The following is a 19,053-nucleotide window of genomic DNA, read 5'->3' as shown; positions in this document are numbered from 1 at the left end:
GTGTGATGAGCCCAAGTTTGTGCTCTGTTTTTGTGTTTTTTTTTAGGTCTAGATCGAGTCTTTCTCCTTGTGTTTGTGTTGTTTGGTCGCCTGGGAGGGCGTAGTTCAGTGGCAGGACCAGCTTGTGGGCAAGAGGTGCTCCAGGGGTCGAACATGTTGTCACCTCTCGTGAAAGAGGTATGAGCCGGAAGCAAAGGGGATTTGGAGGCAAAACCATCCCTTATGCCCATAAGTGCCACGCGAGGGAGGACTGTAAGTGGGAGTTCGATATGGGCCGAAGGCGGCAGCTATCCAAAAGAGACCGATGAGGCCAAACCACCGCCTTATCCAAAAGGAAACATATCTTCATGAAGATTAGGTCTGAAAGGGATAAGCATCTCCATGCTTGCATGGATCCGGCCGCAACATCATGGGCTGGGCCTTACGTTGCCCTAATCACTCCTATAAATACCCGAAGAGCTTCTAAAGTTGGGGGTGCTGAAAAACCATTCGGTGTGCAGTATTTTGTGAAGTGGAAGCTAGCCCGGGCTGTGGGCATAATCTAGTACTTTTTCGTTTTATGTTTTGCACGGCACTTTTGGCCGTAGGTACTTCTATTTTCCTTTAAGCAATTTCAATTTCAGTTATGTTTTCCTTTATATCTTTTGCTTGTGTTATTTACTTTATGCTCGGCTAAGTTTTATATTCTGATTTGGGCAAGATGATCTAAGCATGAACACTTAACTCGAGAGGTCTAATTTGGGCATAACAACTGTATGAGCATATTCCTGATACACTAGGTTTGATTCCAAAAAGGTTGTAACAACTTGGTTAATTAATTGATCACTAGTTAACTAGGAAGTTCTGGCCACAAGTAATACTTTGGGCAAAAGGCGAGTTGCCATCGACCTCCAAAATAGTACAACGAGTGTTGGAGCCGTGACTGCTGTGAAATATCGGCGTAAGAGTCAAGTGAGTCTATCTCAATCTTAAAGCATTCTGGACAAAGCACAACTAGCGATAGGCCATCGCAGAGAGCGTGGATGTTGCCCGGGGTAGTTGATTTCCATTAGCTGACCCTTCTAAGGGATCATAAACTGAAAGGATAGATTGGGCAAGGGGTTTTTGTGTGCGTGACAAGTGACAATAGGGGCACAACAATTCTTATGCCTATAACCACTGGTATGCGAATATAGTGATTAATCTTTGTACCAATGATCGAGTGTCAGTTCATGTTTAGTGATTCAAACCCAAGTCAGAATTATTTTGTTATTTGATTTATCTACCTTGTTATTTCAGTTTAGGTTGGATACCCGTTCTGCCCATAAGCATGTTTTGGTCAGAACATTGCAGGATATAAAACCTTTTTAGTGACACCCTTGCAGGAGAAGTTACTGCTCAGTTCCCTGTGGATTCGACTCTGGACTTACCACTAGCTAGTCTAGTTGTGGGCACAGGATAATTTATTTGCACGAAGCTCAAACGACGGCTTCGTCAAGTTCATCTGAGCAGAATCCAAGGTTTTACTAGCGTAGCAAATGACCTTGAATAATTTATCTATCTTTTGTCCCAACACAGCTCCCACTGCCTAATCGCTAGCATCGCACATCAACTCAAACGGGGCACTCCAATCAAGTGATATCAAAACAGGTGTAGAAATCAATGCAGCTTTCAACTTCTCAAAGGAGACAAGGTACTCATCGGTGAAGACAAACTTCACATCCTTCTCAAGTAAAGCGCAAAGTAGCTTGGAAAGCTTTGAGAAATCATTGATGAAACTCCGATAAATTCCTGCATGCCCAAGAAAACTCCGCACAGACTTCACCGATGTAGGAGGTGGCAACTTCTCAATGGCAACAATCTTGGCTCTATCCACCTCTAAACCTTGGGCAGAAACCTTGTGCCCCAAAATAATTCCCTCACGAACCATGAAGTGGCACTTCTCCCAATTGAGCACTAGAGACGTCTCCTCACAACGCTGCAACACTTGAGCCAGACTTTCCAAACAATTATCAAATGAGGAGCCAAAATGGAAAAGTCATCCATAAATACCTCCATAATATTCTTGATAAAGCCATGGAAAATCGCCATCATACAACGCTAGAAAGTAGCAGGAGCATTGCATAGACCAAAAGAAATTCTCCTAAAAGCAGAGATGCCATAGGGACAAGTGAACGCGGTCTTATGCTGATCCTCCAGGGCTATCATGATTTGATTGTAGCCCGAGTACCCATCCAAAAAACAATAGAACTCATATCCTGCCTAACGGTCAAGCATCTGATCAATAAACGGTCAACCATCCAGAAAGTAATCCTTACGTGTGGCTGCATTCAAGGCTCGATAATCAATGCACACGCGTCATCCTGTGACTAGCCTTGTAGCTATCAACTCATCTCTCTCAACTCTCACCACAGTCATGCCTCCATTCTTGGAGACAACTTGAGTCAGGCTCACCCACTCACTATCAGAGATGGCATAAATAATGCCTGCATCCAACCACTTGAGCACCTTATTTCTCCCAACCTCTTGCATAGCCGGATTCAAACGTCTTTGTAGCTTCACCTTAGGCTTGTATTCCTGCTCCAACAAAATACGATGCATGCAAATAGAAGGACTAATTCTTTTGATGTCAGAAATAGACCATCCTATAGCAGACTTGAACTTCCTCAAAACCCGCATCAACTTTTTCAGCTGCAACGGAGATAAATAAGCAGACACAATAACAGGAAAAGTCTCATCCTAATCCAAAAACTGATGCCTCAAGTGCTCGGGCAGCGGCTTCAGCTCTAGCTTAGGTGCAGCTGCAGTTGGCGTAGACGTATCAACTTCCTTCTCCACCGGCTTGCTTCCCCCCATCAATAGGCTCGTGAATATCCAAAAATGGAACAGGCTCAATGGGACGGCTCTCAACGGCCTCCAGCTCAGCAATGTAATCCAAAATCTCATCACACGCCTCATCATGCTCAGATTAAGGATATAAGGACTGTGTGATGCCCTTCTCCAGGGGATCTTCTATAGCTGCAGGAAACTCTGCTAAAGTCTCAATCAAGCTACAATCCTCAATCTGCGACTCGGGTGGCTTCTTCATAGCATCATAGATAGAAAGAGTCATATTTTCATCATTGACTTGGAAAGTGAGATCTCCATCTTGCACATCAATCAAAGCACGGGCAGTAGCTAGAAAGAGATGCCCTAAAATCAATGGAGTATTCTTTTCCTTAGGCATGTCCAACACCACGAAATCTGCAGGAAAAATAAACCGCTCCACGTACACCAGAACATCCTCCACAACCCCCTTCGAATAAGTCAACGAACGATCATCCATCTGCAAAGAAATGGAAGTAGGCTTGATGTCTCCAATCTCCGAACGATTGAAAATAGAGAGGGGCATCAAATTGATGCTTGCCCCTAAATCACAAAGACTGCGAGAGAAATTCTATCCTCCAATGACACAAGCGATGGTGAAGCTGCCAGGATCCTTCTGCTTCAATGGTAGCTTTCTTTGTAGCACATCACTGCATTCCTCGGAAAGATTAATCGTCTCATATTTCCCCAACTTCTTCTTGTTGGAGGCTGCCTCCTTGAGAAACTTGGCATAGCCTGACATATCTCTTAATGCATCAAGTAATAGAATGTTGATATGAAGCTTTGAAAACATCTCCATAAACTTGGCCATCTTCTCGTCCATCTTCGGCTTTTCCAGGCGACGTGGGAAAGGCGCTACAGGCTTGTACTATGGTCTGGGAAATATAGGAGCGGGAACAGACTCCTTAGCAGCAGCAGGAATAGGCATGCTCGAACTCGCCTTAGGAGTAGGCGACTGATTAGCTGCTATCTTCTCCAAATCATCATCCTCCTCTTCAATCACTGCATCTTTTCTTTTATCTTGTTGCAGCTCTGGATGATTCTGATATTCAGTTCCACTCCTCAAGTGAATAGCATTACATTGATTTTTAGAATTGATGTCAGTGTTGCTAGGAAATTTGCTCGGTGTGTTCAGCGCAGCTGCGTGGTTGGCCATATGACCAATTTGATTCTCCATCATTTGCATTTGCTTGGACAGTGCTAAATAATTATTTCCCAGCTGACCCGCTTGAGTCTCCATAGTGGTCATCCTTGCATTCACAGTTGTCTTCATCCCAGACACCTCTGCCAAAATCTGCTTCATCATATCTTCCATCGACTCATTCTTTTGCTCTTGGATGACTCCCCCACTAGAAATGGATAAACCCGGCGGAGGTTGCACAACATTGTTAGGATTGGAATAGGAAAATTTTGGGTGATTCCTATTGTTGGGATGGTAAGATGGATTCCCGCCATACTGCCCATGCTGAAAATTCCCATAATTTCTTCCATGGATGTAATTGGTGTCTTCCATGCCTGAAGAGTCTCTCACAGTTGACTTGGGATTGCCAACGGACAAAGTAGTGACTGTCGCACTCAGCTCTGCCAACTGAGTAGAAAATAATGCCATAGGATTAGAATTGGGAGCAGCTGCGACCTTCTTCAATTGAACTCTTTCTGATGACCATTGATAACCCGTGGTAGCCATACTCTCAATAATGTCTGTTGGGAACCTTGTGGAATATCCTAACCCTTGTTTTGATGATACCCTTGTTTTCAAAGAAGCAGACTTCAGTCGCCACCTCTACAACTGAAGCTGAATATGTTGCTGCCGGAAGCTGCTGCTCACAAATCCTGTGGTTAGTCCATCAATTAAAGGACTATAGGATCGACGAAAATGAAGTTCCTATCTATTGCGACAGCTCCAGTGCTATTGCAATCTCCCAGAATCCAGTTCATCACACCAGAGTTAAGCATATTGCTATTCGACATCACTTCATCCGTGATCATGTCGAAAATAAAAATATCTCTGTCGAATGGATTCCCACTGCTGTTCAGAGAGCGGATCTGCTGACCAAGGCTCTTCCAGAAGAGAGGTTCAATGATCTATGTGGAAAGATCGGCCTCATCAACCTTGAAGAGTGATGCTGTGTTTAAAGACCTTCTCAAACAGTCATACTGACTGATATCACCAACAACTGATTCTACGACGTGGAAAGCAATGAAGTCTGAACGCTCATCTAAAGAAGAAGACATCCTGATGAATCAACCAGGATCAAGTGGTATCAACTGACTACAATGTTCAGTTGATCAGTAAGTATTTTAAAAAGCTTACTTTTAAAATCAGTTATTTCAGTTTAGAGTTTTGTGTTTTTAGTTCAAAAACTTTTCTCTAACTGATCAGTTTCTTTCAAAAACTTTAACTGATTGTTGGAAAATGGAATATCTGAGAAGGAAAAAAATTTATAAAAGGGAAAATCTGTTTTAATGGAACTTGTCCTGATCTATTACCAAAAATCTTTCCAACCTTTTGCCTCTGTGATAAAATTTCTTGAAAAGCTCATTGACATGACAGAATGCAATGATGTCTCTCAACTTTTTGAAGTTTCAGTCCCTCGCAGTGACGGCGGACGTGAATTTTTCTTCAAAAATATTTTTAGGCACAGTTTTCGAAAAACTTTTCATCTTCTCACATGGTTCACATCTTGTCTATTTATACCATGTTGTCTTCACGATTTTTCTGCATCAACTAACAACTCTCCACAGCCTTCACTGTGAGAAATTTTTTTCAATATTTCCAAAGTTGCAGAGAAAAATTGTTCCGACGAAAGGATAAATTTTTCAAGGACAGTGTTTGGGAAAAATTGTGGCTAACAAAAGATGGCCTAAAATCATCTCATAATCCTGGGCACAACAGCAACCTTGACACAGAAACCATGGCAAGTTCTAGAAGATCACCACATGCATGACAAACTCACAACAAAGAATAAAATGTGTATGATAAACAGTTATAGCTCAAAATCTCACAGGTTTATTCAACGTCTAAAAGTTAAGGTCAAAATCACTCTAGAATTATGCAAACTAGTGTGTCCTCCCGTGCGATGCACGGCGAGCATCGAATTAAACGATATGTTTCAATAAATAAATAAATAAATATAAATTTAAACACAACCAAATGCAAATATGTTTAATCCGCATCAATTACTTAATGAAAATCCGAATTTGAAAACATAAAATGTTGAAAGGAAAAAACTCCTTTATATATTACAAGTCATGTCAGATAAATATTTAGCAACAAAAGTGCATAAATTTAATTTAGTTTTCCACAAATGCCAAAATCGAGTTCATGCAGCAGTGGTATGATCTTGGAGCCTTTCTTTAACAAAGTCGAGAAACAGTAATTTTTAGAATAATTTAGCAAAAGATTCAACAAAATAAGCACAAATTGATGGCCTTTTTCAATAGTGGTTTGAGTAGCCGCAGTTGGCTGCCACACCCACCCACACAAAGAGGAGAGAATAGATTAGGGCTAGCAAATCGTGCGGGTCGGATCGTTATCGGGTCGACCTGATATCGACCCGACTTGATAAGGCCAAATTCGAACACGACCTATTAAGGGAATGCTCGAACCCGACATGATTTATCTAAACCCGAACCCGACACGAACCCGATAACAACACGATTCAAAGCGTGTTGACACAACACGATAGCGACACGATCTGATTATAACCCGATAACAACACGAATTTGGAGCTGATCTGATAACAACCTGATCTGATTTGCCCAAAATAATAAAAAAAATACAAGTAAATATTTAATAAAGGCTAAACTAAAGCATAGAAAGAAATCAGGAATAAAAAATTAAAAATAAAAAATTAATTCTATCGGGTTACCCAAACCCGACACGAAATTATCAGGTCGACCCGATAAGGACCCGAACCATATCGTGCGTGTTACTAACCTATTAATTTCGTGTCGTGTCGAAAATTGCCAGCCCTAGAATAGATAAGTTAAAAAATAAAATAATTATATATATATATATATATATATATATAATTTTAAAGCTATTGTCCTGCAAAAATGCTCCATCGAAATTGATTTAAGTCACTTATGTCTTCTGCGTTTTGTCTTGGAGTTTTGGAGAGTTAATTCTAATATTAATTATTCTTTACGCCTAAAGATAAAGAAATACTAATTTAATTTGACCGAAAAATGGATCGCTGTCTATTACGATATATTCTTGTAAAATGAAGTTAGACAAAGAAAATTAATTTAATTTGACTGCAAAATGGATTGCCGATTATTATGATATTCTTGTAAAATTAAGCTAGATGGATTGCATAATTCTCTTTCCAATAAAAAAATAAGGCATGAGCATTCAAATTCTAATTCAAAAGGTTTGCTCGCATAAAACTTGAACCAAAACATACATTAGACTTGAATGGCCAATTTTAAAAATAAAATAAATGTAAAGCAAAATATTTACCAACTCAAATGAAAGCAACTACTAATTAGATAGCATCTGCACTATGATGCCAAGCATTAGCTTTCATGAGTTCACTGCCATATGTTCACCTTCTTTCTTAGTAACCCAATACAACCTTTTCAAAGTAAAAAATGTAGATTAGTCAAAACAAAAATTAAAGGTACATCAACATCTGAAGCATCAAGCGAGAACATATCAACTATGAAATGAGACATCAATTACAATGTTTTAATTTTTAATTGGAATTTTGAGAATTATACATATCAATGGCATAACACGATCTCAAACTAACATCCCCAAACATCGATATTCATCAGCATAGTGCAGTGGATCAAGAGAAAGAATTTAAAAAACTCTCTCTGCTCCTCTATAATCCTTTTCTTGTTACTGAAGCAAAACATATGCAAATTTAGCGAGTACCAAGATGTTATATCCAAAACACAACTATTGTGGGAGGGGCCGAATGCTTCAACTTTACTTGTAAAATCGCCCCTGCTATGCTTCTCTTTTTGCAGCCACCTCAAGAAGTTGGTCATAATTCGACTTAGGCAAAACAATTTTACACTCGCAATAATCTTTGCCTTCTACCATTAATTTCTCAATGAAATAGCCGCTGCTGAGGTTCACCAAAAACTTCTCCGCATCATCCAGCTTTCCCATCACGTAAGCGATATCATCAGTGGCACCAACATCTTCTTCCCTAGCTTGGGAGGATGAAGACGTCATGGAGGGTGGCAGAGGCGATCTCGAGGCGGGCATTGGTGGAGCGGATGTTGGTGAGACTGTTTTGGAGTAGATTGACCTACTCTTTCAACCACCTCAGGTGCTCCACGCTCATCTTCGCCAACTCTATACGCGGTGTCACTGCCATTTTTTCTTCCTGCTGCGAATTCCACCAACATCGATTACTTAAATCTTCTTATATTAAGTCTTCTTATTTTTTCTTTACGCCTAAAACAGTTTGACTGCAAAATAGAATAACAATCACTTAAATTCAAACACATCAGTATTTGCAATTAATTACTCTTAAATATAAATCGAAGCAAATAAATAAATAGAAAAAAAATCAGGTTGAAAGAGCGCACGGCAGAGCGATGACAAATTAATCTTCTGAGACTTTCGTCCACATAACCCCTGCTGAAGATCCGCGGCGGCGAGCTTCAACGTCGGCAGCAACCTTAGGGCATGAGAGAGATTGCGAGGGAGCGAGTGAAGCATCTGGCGCACGCGCTCCACATGCTTTCCGACCTCGAAGCACTAAAGCTTGAACGATTCGGCCTTCTTCACCGTCGCCACGATTTGCTCGGATAGCAAAATTAAGAATGAGAGGATTTATGCAATTCATTTTTTCGTGTGGCTCGATTGCGTGTTGCTTCTGCCTCTATGGCTTTTGAGCTATTGTTGCTGCGGCAGCGGCCTGTGAGGACTTCATCGACATTGTTAGGGAAATTTCCCAAACCTATCGCGTTTTTTGGGGAAAAAATGAAGAAATTTACCCAGATTGGTGGAGAAGTTTCTTACTGTCGAAGAAATTTCCTCGGCAGAGGTTGAAGAAGAGAGTTTCAAATTTTGGAAATTTTTTATTTTAATGAATTCGTGGGGGAGAGAATGTGTGGCAGAGGTTGATGAAAAGAGTTACAAATTTTGGAATTTTTTTTTATTTTAATGAATTCGTGGGAGAGAGAAGGTGTGAATTCGTGGGAAAGAGATATAAATATAGATACCTGTTTAATTTTTATAGTTATCTTTTTTATGGGTTAGTGGGATGTAGTTAATTATATGTGAGTTGAAACTACTGTTAACCGCCGTTAAATAATTAGTAAGATTCTGTTAGAAATTTGACGCTAAATATTTTTTGCCGTTAAACTGCTTCTTTATATAATATATAGATTAGTTCCAATTATGCTCAAATCATCAAAGAAAATCAAACTCTAAATTTTTTCACAGAAATCATCATTGGCATCTTACCAGAAATCTAATGAAGCATTAAACAACTCAAAAACAAACAACACACATCACCAACCAAGCAGGATAAAACAATAAAGCTAACAAAAAGATAAAAGTGATACACATATCTACTCTCACCCCCCTCCCCCAAACTTATTACAGAACGTAAGTTTGAAAATAAGTTTGGAGGGATGATGATATGTGTGTCACTACTCATAGAAACACATGCTCCATGGTGGTGGTATGAACAAAGCGCGAGTTCCCGCATCTTCCAAGTTCAACACTGCACTAAAACCCCAAAATAAAATAAAGGAACAAAAAGAAACAAAACGAAACTAAAAGAAAGAGAAACAAAATAAAGAAAAACAGATGGGTTACCTCCCAACAAGTGCTTAATTTAACGTCTAGAGCTCGACGATACCTCATGGCTCATGGAGGTCGGAAACAACACTCTAACCATTGGAAAGCATTTCTACTCTTGGGTGCCCTATCCACAAAAACACTTCTCTTGGCCCGGACATCCTCCACAAGCATTGCCCCCTTCTCATTCTTGTTCCGAAAAATCCGGAATTTCACTTTCTTCTTCTTGGGGGTATGGGTTTTCAATGACCTCCCATCATGCTCCAAAAATAAACACATCTCAAAATTCAGAACTTCTTTTGGCTTTGGAGTTTTTTTCTTGGCTTCATACTTGGGCAGCTCATTCTTCTCAACCTCTTCATCTTCCGAATTTGCTAGAAAACTATCAGCCAAATTAATCACTTCATTTTGGGGAACTTCCTTTGGTGGAGGTTTCTTGAAAATCACAGTTTCCCCATAGGCTCCCAATGTCATTGTCCCCCTTTGCATATCTAGCTTTTCTCTACATGTGGCAAGGAAAGGTCTCCCTAACAGCAAAGACATGTTTGGATCCTCCGGAATATCCAACACTACAAAGTCGACTGGGAAGAAAAAATCACTCACCTTCACAAGCACATCTTCCGCAACTCCTAGAGGTTTAGAGCAAGACTTATCAATAAGCTGAATTTTCTTGTGGGTTGGCTTCAAATCCCCCAGCTGCAACTTCCTATAAACTTTGAGAGGCATGACATTTATGCTTGCTCCGGTGTCACACATCACTTTCTCAAACAATGACTTTCCAATCTTCACAGGAATATTGAAGCTGCCCGGATCTTCTCTCTTTGGAGGCAACTGATACTCCTTCACTGCGAGCACCTCCTCAAATTCATTGAATGCACTCTTCTTTTCCATCACAGCCTTCACAATTTGCACCTCATTTAGCTTGTTTCTCAAGATCTCCACGGAAGGAATATTCACTGCCAACTTCTTAAATGTCTCCAAAAATTTGGAGCTTTGCTCATCTAATCTTGGCCTCGGGAATGGAAGAGAGGGAGAAACAAAAATACCTTCATCCTCAACTGAATTATCAGCCACCCGGATGGAATGACATTGCTGATTTTGCCGAGGCTGTTGATGTTGGCTCTTCGGATTGAACTGAGTGTTGCTAGGAAATTGGCTTGGCTTGTTCTGCGCAGCTGCTTGGTTGGCCATCTGACCAACTTGAGTCTCCAACATCTGCACTTGTTTGGAGAGTGCTGAAAAATTATTTCCAATATGACCCACTTGAGACTCCAAATTTGTCATCCTTGTATTAACAGTTGTCTTCATGCTAGACACCTCTGTCAAAACCTGCTGCATCATATCCTCAAGCGATCCCTTCTTCGGCTCATTGATAACTCCTCCACTAGACACAGAAAACCCAGGTGGAGGCTGCAAAGCATTGTTTGGGTTTCCACAAGATAGATTCGGATGCGGGCGTCCTCCTAGCTGGAACTGCTGCTGACCCGGCTGATATTGCTGTCCTCTGCTATACATTCCTGGTTGTTCTCGCTGGAAATTCCCATAGTTACTGCCGTTAATAAAATTAATGTCTTCCATGCCTGACGGGTCTTTCACAGCTTGCTCAGGACGTCTAACATTCAACTCACTAATTTTAGTAGTCAGCTCTGCCAGCTGCGTAGCAATCGCTGCCTGCAGTGTAGCCATCGCTGCCTGCTGTGTAACCATCGCTGCCATAGGATCAGAACTGGAAGCAGCTGCAACTTTTTCCAATTGTATTATCTCCGATGGCCATTGGTAGCTCGTAGAAGCCATACTATCAATAATGCTCCATGCTTCAGAACTGCTTTTCTGGAGTAGAGAGCCACCTGCAGCTGTATCCATATGCATCCGTGTACGCTCCCCGCAGGCATTGTAGAACATTATCACGAGTGTGCCTTCATCGAACCCATGGCTTGGGCACTTTCTGAGCTTTTTCTGATACCGCTCCCAAGTTTTCGCTAGCTTTTCTCCTTCAAACTGTTGAAACTGCACGATGTCCATCTTCAATTTCAACGTAAGGCCAGGCGGATGAAACTTGCGTAGGAATGCATGAGCCAAATCCTCCCACATGGTATTCTCTCCCAGCTGCAGTGTATGATACCACGACTTTGCCTTATCCCGCAGCGAGAAAGGGAAAAGACGAAGACGGATAATATCATCGGGAACACCATTCATCTGTACCGTGCTGCATAGCTCCAGAAAATGCGCCAGGTGCGCATTAGGGTCCTCTATAACGTGCCCTCCATACTGATTCTGTTGGACCATTGTAATTAAACCAGTCTTCAGCTCAAAATTATTGACATTGACTCGTGGAGGTTCATGGTAAATATATTGAGGAACGAACATCTCTGCAATCGGAGGCTGATTCTGAGCTTCTTTAGCAGCTTGAGCATCCAATAGCTGTTGCAGTTGCTCCTGTAGAACACGAATTTGTTCATCAGTAGCCATCGTATACAGTGCTTGAAAAAAAAATGAGAATTAGAAAAAAAAATAAAAATAAAAGCCTGAAGTACTACTAAGTCCTATCGAAGATATTAAAGAAACTTCTAATCAGTCCCCGGCAACAGCGCCAAAAAGTTGATCACTAATTTCTTAGCAACAAAAATGACTGCAACTAACACAGGTAATTGTAGCAAGCAACAAGTAATCGAGTATCGTATCCACAGGGACTGAAAAACCGAAATCACTCTAGCTATCTCCTAAACAAACTTAAACAGTAGACAGGCAAACGAAAGTAGAGATTGATTGACTTAAACTAAAACGCAAATAGCAATAAATAAAAGCACGTAGAAAAATCAAATATTAAAGACAACTGATCCTAGGGTAGTAAATTCATTAACTAAATCGACGCAATAAATCTATTAATCCTATGTACCAGTTTAATCCAGTTATGATGAGAGATCACTTAATTAAACAATCACTCTCGCTAGAGCAGCAACGATCGCAGATTAGTATATTCTCTATCTCCGTTAGGTCTCAAGAAAATCTACTAACTCTCAATAGCTCCTAAGAATAGCTCTCTATGATCCATCTATCTCCGCTAGGTCTCAAGATTAAAATTATATCATACATTCCTGAATCCGCTAAACAGTTATCTCCGCTAGGTCTCAAACTGAATAGCTACACATGCAAACTATTGGCCAGATAATTCACAAGAAAACAAGCACCGGGAATTATGAATCATAAACTGTAAGGCACAAATGTATTAACAAATAAATCACATAAATTCAATTAACTATTTACAAACCCTAGAATCAGCTAAAGGAAACTAGCTAGACATACTAAAATAAAACAGAAACACAATTAAAAAGAACGCAATTATAAAAACCGAATTGTATAAAAACTGAAAGTAGAATAATTGTGGCAGCTTGAATCTTCAATCTTGTGGAAATCCAATCCAAGCAGTAACAACTGGAAAGAAATAAATTCTAAAGCTATGAAATTGAAAAATAAAAGCTAGGAACTGAAAAAATAAAGTTGTGAACCCTGAATAGGTCAAAAGAAGACCTATATATAGACACAGGGGATAAATACAGTACAGAGCTCGAAAATACTGATAAAATCCGAAAATCCCACAAAATCCCGAAAATTCGAAAATTCCCGTCGGGCACTATTCACTGCTGCGCGCGACTTTTTTGTTTCGGCCATATCTTTCTCGTCCGAACTCGGATTTATAAACCGTTTGCGCTCACGAACTCGTATCGAGATGAACTACAACTTTCATTAAGACCAACAGTCCAAATTCGAACTCCATAGTTCTGTAAAAATCACCAAAGTTCAAGCAAGTAACATATTTCACAAGATAAAGCAATTTAAGCACAAAACAATCATCAAACACTCAATTTCCTATAAAATTAACATCATATGAACAAAAAAAACCATGGAAACATGAGTGTTATCAGAGGGATCCAAAGCTTCTGTCCCTCGAAGAAGATAGTCAGACCTCTCAATAGAGGAGTGGAGATATCCATACTGATTTTGAAACATGCAAAACACCCAGCGAAATTTGCTTGCAAATCAATATCTTCGACCTCGCCGATTTTAGAGGCGATATTCTTGAGAATAGTGGGTTGTTCATACATCTCATCGGTAGATCATAAGCTCTCACCCAAAAGCTGCTCTTAGTAATCTAAATATTGGATGCATGGTTGGATCGATTCATCAAGTTTCGGAATGGCAAAAAGGTGGTCATCAAAATGCAATGGCTGCCGACTCAAAACCCATTCCCTATCTTCATTGCTTGCGAAAGTAAACAAGAACAAGTTCTTTCGCCATTCACGTGCTTAAAATTCCGCCTCCATTTTCCAAGACTTTTTCATGATTTCTAGGAGATGGAAACTGTTGGAAAGTTTGGTACAGACCAGGCGACCCACAAGGTCAAACGAAGTGGTCTTGGTCGGCGGACTCTCACTAACAATGGTGCTGGAGATATCAATAATCTCAGCCTCCTGATCAGTACGCTCTTCCGGCTCGGTCCCAAACTCAAAATTCCTTGAAGATCCTGCGAACTCCATACCTGCAGATCACAAAACACCACAAACAAAACCACAAAGATCAACCTAAAACACACAGAAGAAAGGAAAACTCAAAAGAGCAAACAAAAAAACAGATGGGAAAATGGATGACGAAGGAAGGGCGGAAGACAGGAGGAGCGGAGAGAGAGAACGGCGACGCCGTTGACACACGATAGAGATAAACCCTAGACGGAAGAACTCAGATAAGTGACGGAAACCCTAGAAAAAACCTAGAGAACGGAAACCCTAGAAGAAACCTAGGGAACTGATCAGCAACACTTTCAATTAAACCCAATAAATCATTGTTTACCAACAAATATGTTATTCTATTATTTTTCATGCTCGATCATGGCTGCCATTTCAGCAATGATCCAAAAACTTTAAAAAATACACTTGAAGCAAAAACTCAAAAATTCTCTCTTTATGTCGTCGACAGTAGAAGGAGAAGGAAGGGTGGTGCACTCCGGTGGAGCTTGGCCGAAGCTTGAGAGTGGTGCTAGGCCGATCAGAGCATGCATGGAGCGTGGACTTGTCAAGAGTAAGCGGAGAATGAAGAATTAGAGGGAATGCAGAGAACGTGATAGAGTGGATGTGAATATGATTGTATATTTGACCTAGAAGAATTTTTTTTATATTAAGATCATGTAACGACTAGGGTTGCACGTTAATTAAACTCTAACTACTCTGAAGTTTTGGGAAGAGCTCTCTAACGCTTCTCCTTGCCTTATCCCCCAAGTAGCTGCCCTTTTTTAGGGTTGGACCTGAATGTAATGCATGTCCCATGCCTTAGGCCCATATGTGGGAGCTCGTTAATATGAAAGGGTGATTCTATTCATAGCCCCCATTTTACTCTTTATAGCCCCAATTCAAAATAATAATTATAAATAATTATGACTTTACTATTTTATCCTGTAACTTATAGCCCTAAATTGGGGATGTAAAGTTTTTCATTTGAAAAATTATTGAAATCGTAAGAAGCACCTCCACAGTTTACTGAAAGAGAAGTTGCAGAACATCAAGCTCAGCCAATCCATCACAGATGTCATCATTTCTGCCTTAGACATCAAATGGACGCAGCATGCCATATTCTCCACATACGAAGTAACTAATTAATCATTGCACTTTTTCATTATATAATTAACCATGTGAGTTAGATTATAAATTAGGCAAACAGAAACCCATTGTTGGATGCTAATTTCTTGGACATCTGCATTAATACTTTGGTGGTTTCCACGTTCTTCTCCGGCTATGAGTTCGCCACCACCGATGGCCACGAGAATTTCAGAGAGTATAATCTCAATCGTTATGTCAGGAATGCAAGGATTCTAGATTTCTCATCTCTCAATCCAAATAAAAAATTTAAACGAAAAATCAAAACGCAAATTAACCAAAAAAGAATAAATTCTCTCAAGATAAAACACAGAAGAATGAATTAGATTGTTGGGGGCTATGAGTTGTTTAATTTAGGGCTATAGGTTATAGGGTAAGACAGTAAATTAATAATTATTTATTATTATAATTTTAAACAGTGAGCTACACAGAGTAAAATAGGGGCTATGAATAGAATCATCTATTAGTTAGATGTGTTTGATTGGGATGACTCATTGGGCCTATTAATTTAGTCGATTGGACTTATACGAAATTTTTCATTACAGTTGGTTCCCCACTTTCTAGTTGGTTGATTTTTTAGCTAGAGGGTGTAATTAAATTTGGTGAAGTCGAGTTGTGCGCAATCTAGATGCTCGATAAATTCTAGGACGCCTGATATTTTTTATGCCTCATGTCCATGCATGTGAAAAAAAAGAAAAAAAAAAGGTAATGAAGATGTTTTTTAGCGTGGGCCCATGCCACTATTATAAAAGTAGGTCACTTCCTCTACTGATAATACACTCACGTAATATTTATTAAAACTCGTGCCACAAAAAGTGATGCACACTTTTATTGGATGGAATGAGTACGTACCAAGCACCTCAACATAATTACTCATTATTTACACAATATATCATTTTGACCCACAAATAATTATTTCACTAATTATAGACCAACTACCACACACCAACTCAAAAAATTCTCTCATAATTTATTAATTTAAATTAAGCTTTCTCTCTCATACTTGTTTTGTCAAATATATCATAAAAAAAAAAAGTTAACTTGCATGTTTCTTATATGTTTTATTTTAAATTATCGTCTCTTGGACCTTGATGCCTATTAAAATGAAATGGATTGGATATAATATACATGATAAATATTATAACTCTTTAGATATATAACAAAAATAGGGTTGGAGAACGAAGCAGTATTATAATATATATAAAAAGCATTGTTTTTCCGTAAAAAATCATAATAATAGAGAAAAAGTTTACACGTAAAAAATGCATAACAATAATTTCAGTTGAAAATCAATCTTGACCATCCATTTAAGAAATTCAAATATATGGAGATCATAACAAAAAAATTTAGTTCTTAAAGTTGAATACAATGTAATGGAGATCATAACAAAAAATTCATGTTTGGTTTTAGTTCTTAAAGTTGAATACAATGTATTAACAACTAGAGTAAAAAATAGTACAAAAATTTCATGTTTGTTTTAGCATAAGTCTTGAAAAATTGGAGACAAGTTCAACAATTTTAAAGTTGAAAAGTTGGAGACAAGTTCAACAACTACATGCAGTCTAGTACATTGAATATATGAACGAAGAAGACATGAAACAATAATTATGTACTTTAGTCAAATCCTAATACGAGGAATTGGAGATGAGGTTTTTCAATTATATAGTCAATTCTATTTACACTGTAGAGGGCGTCTACTTTTAAAGCTGCGTTTATTTTAATGGATAAATTTATCCATTGAAGTGAAAATAAGGAAGAAAATTTGATGATCATCTTTTTTTGTGTCAAATGTTGAAAAAGAAATGAGAGATTTCAAGGCATAAATTTTTGTTATCCTTCATTTTCCATGGATAAATTTATCCATCAAAGTAAACGCAGTCTAAGGATTAATCTTGGTAGATAACAATAATAAGATTCATCCATTGTTTACCTATGAACATGCTATTCTATTGTTTTCATGCTCGACTATGGCCATTGAAGCAGTGGTCCAAAAAAAAAAAAGCCAAAGATACCCTCGAAGCGAAAACTCAAAATTCTATCTTTATGTTGCCGGTTCTCTCCCTTTGTCCCCTCTTCCCTCATTCACGTTCTACAGGCTGTGGATGGTGGTGGTGGCTGGAAGGCGAAGGAAGGGTGGTGCGCAGTCATTTAGGGGTCTGCCTTCTTTTAGGGGACAAGGGTTTGATATGCATCATTAGCCTTCTTTTATTTACTTATTAATCTGATTTTGTAGGATACTTCTATTAAATAGAAGTGTTGCTAGTTAAATGTCACCTTTAGCTTATAACTTAGCAACTATGGGTCCTTGGGGGTTTTAATTTCCTCATGCACGAATTTTGTGCACCTTGATAAATCTAGATTCTAGAGTATATATAATTATTTTCTATCATTTAATTTCACTTTTATAAACTAATAATAGGTTGATAAATTCAAAGTCATAGTATATACTCCCTTCGTCCCAAATGAAATGTCTTGTGTTCCTTTTTGAGTTATTCCACTTGAGATGTCTTATTTCCTTTCATGGAAAAAATTATCCTCAAAAAATACAATTTTTGGGACCCACATCATCTTTTCAACTCTACACCACACCACTTAATAATATAATTAATATTTTCCTAAATAATCATGCCGAAAAGAAACAAGACATTTCATTTGCGACGGAGGAAGTACTTTTTAAAATTTTTAATTTTTTGATAATTCATAATATTATAATAAATTTTATTTTTATAAAAATTATTTTTAAAATAGATATAAGCATGGATATAGTGACACACATAAAATTGTGAGACGCATAAGATTATTTTAGTACTAGAATAAAATTTCTTTCCGGGCGGGATTTTCGGGATAAGGGTGAGGCTGATGTCATGTTTGAAATTAATATTGACTGAAAGTTAGTTAAACAAATGACAAAGGTAAAACACATTTCTGAAAAAATGCAACTCCAAAATTTGATTTTCACCAACCAAAGTCTGCCCAATGCCAATTGTTTCGTTCGGGAGATGTGTATCTACAGAAATAGTGACTCTAAGAAACATGATTAACAGAGACAACTTATAGAGGATCTTGGTGAACATCACATTCGCCATTCTTCATGTTTACTTTCAATTCTTCCTTTAAAGTTAAAAAAATAGTTTATTAATAGATGGAAAAGTACAACCAGAGTAGTGGATGTTATATTTGTTTTTGCATAAGTCTTGAATAGTTGGAGAAAAGTTCAACAATTTTACAGTTGTAAATGTTGCTACTTTCAATGAATGAAGAAGACATGAATAATAATTACTTTAGTCAAATCCTAATACGAAGAATTGGAGATGAAGTTTTTCAGGTTTATATATATTCAGGTAGTCAATTCTAATCTACACTTTTAGAGGGTGGATTAGCTCTTTATAGATACAAATACTTAAATTAATTCATTGTTTAGCCATTGTTTTCATGCTCGACTGCCACTCGAACCATGGTCAAAAGTAAAAAATAAAATAAAACCTAAAAAAGCAAGAAATTAGATCTAATACTAATTCATATACTTAATATATCATGTATTACAAAGTTATAGGGTCGAAGCATGCGTCAAAAATTAAACCGTGACGCCTAAAAATGCGAGAAATCGGCAATTAAGCAAATAAATTCAAAACCATCGACTACATTTCCTACACTACAGAAAACACACGTATAATGATCAAAATTAACGACCGAAATTTTCGGTCCTTAATTTAGCGGCCCTGACGACCGATGTACGACCGATATTTTTTTTTAACTTTTTAACGACCGAAATTTCGGTTGTTAATTATTTTT

The 19,053-nt window shown here is 38.5% G+C and overlaps 1 protein-coding gene and 1 long non-coding RNA gene across 2 annotated transcripts; both read right to left on the bottom strand.

The window, feature by feature from the left end:
• Positions 1 to 1,479: 1,479 nt before the first annotated feature.
• Positions 1,480 to 3,370, bottom strand: LOC131008216 (uncharacterized). Its single transcript, XM_057935108.1, has 5 exons — positions 2,974 to 3,370; positions 2,636 to 2,670; positions 2,488 to 2,556; positions 1,587 to 1,957; positions 1,480 to 1,483 (listed from the first exon to the last, which is right to left on the bottom strand). The coding sequence occupies exons 1-5, from the start codon at positions 3,368 to 3,370 to the stop codon at positions 1,480 to 1,482; spliced, it is 876 nt and encodes a 291-aa protein (XP_057791091.1).
• A 4,112-nt stretch (positions 3,371 to 7,482) lies between these two features.
• On the bottom strand, positions 7,483 to 9,034 carry LOC131007717 (uncharacterized). The gene is made up of 2 exons (XR_009096216.1): positions 8,395 to 9,034; positions 7,483 to 8,274 (listed from the first exon to the last, which is right to left on the bottom strand). It is a non-coding gene; the product is annotated as an uncharacterized LOC131007717 (long non-coding RNA).
• Between the last annotated feature and the right edge of the window lie 10,019 nt (positions 9,035 to 19,053).

Source organism: Salvia miltiorrhiza, chromosome 2 (genome assembly GCF_028751815.1).
Source record: "Salvia miltiorrhiza cultivar Shanhuang (shh) chromosome 2, IMPLAD_Smil_shh, whole genome shotgun sequence".
Taxonomy (NCBI): domain Eukaryota; kingdom Viridiplantae; phylum Streptophyta; class Magnoliopsida; order Lamiales; family Lamiaceae; genus Salvia; species Salvia miltiorrhiza.
Note: the sequence above shows the minus strand (reverse complement) of the source record. Positions and strands in the feature narration are given on the sequence as shown.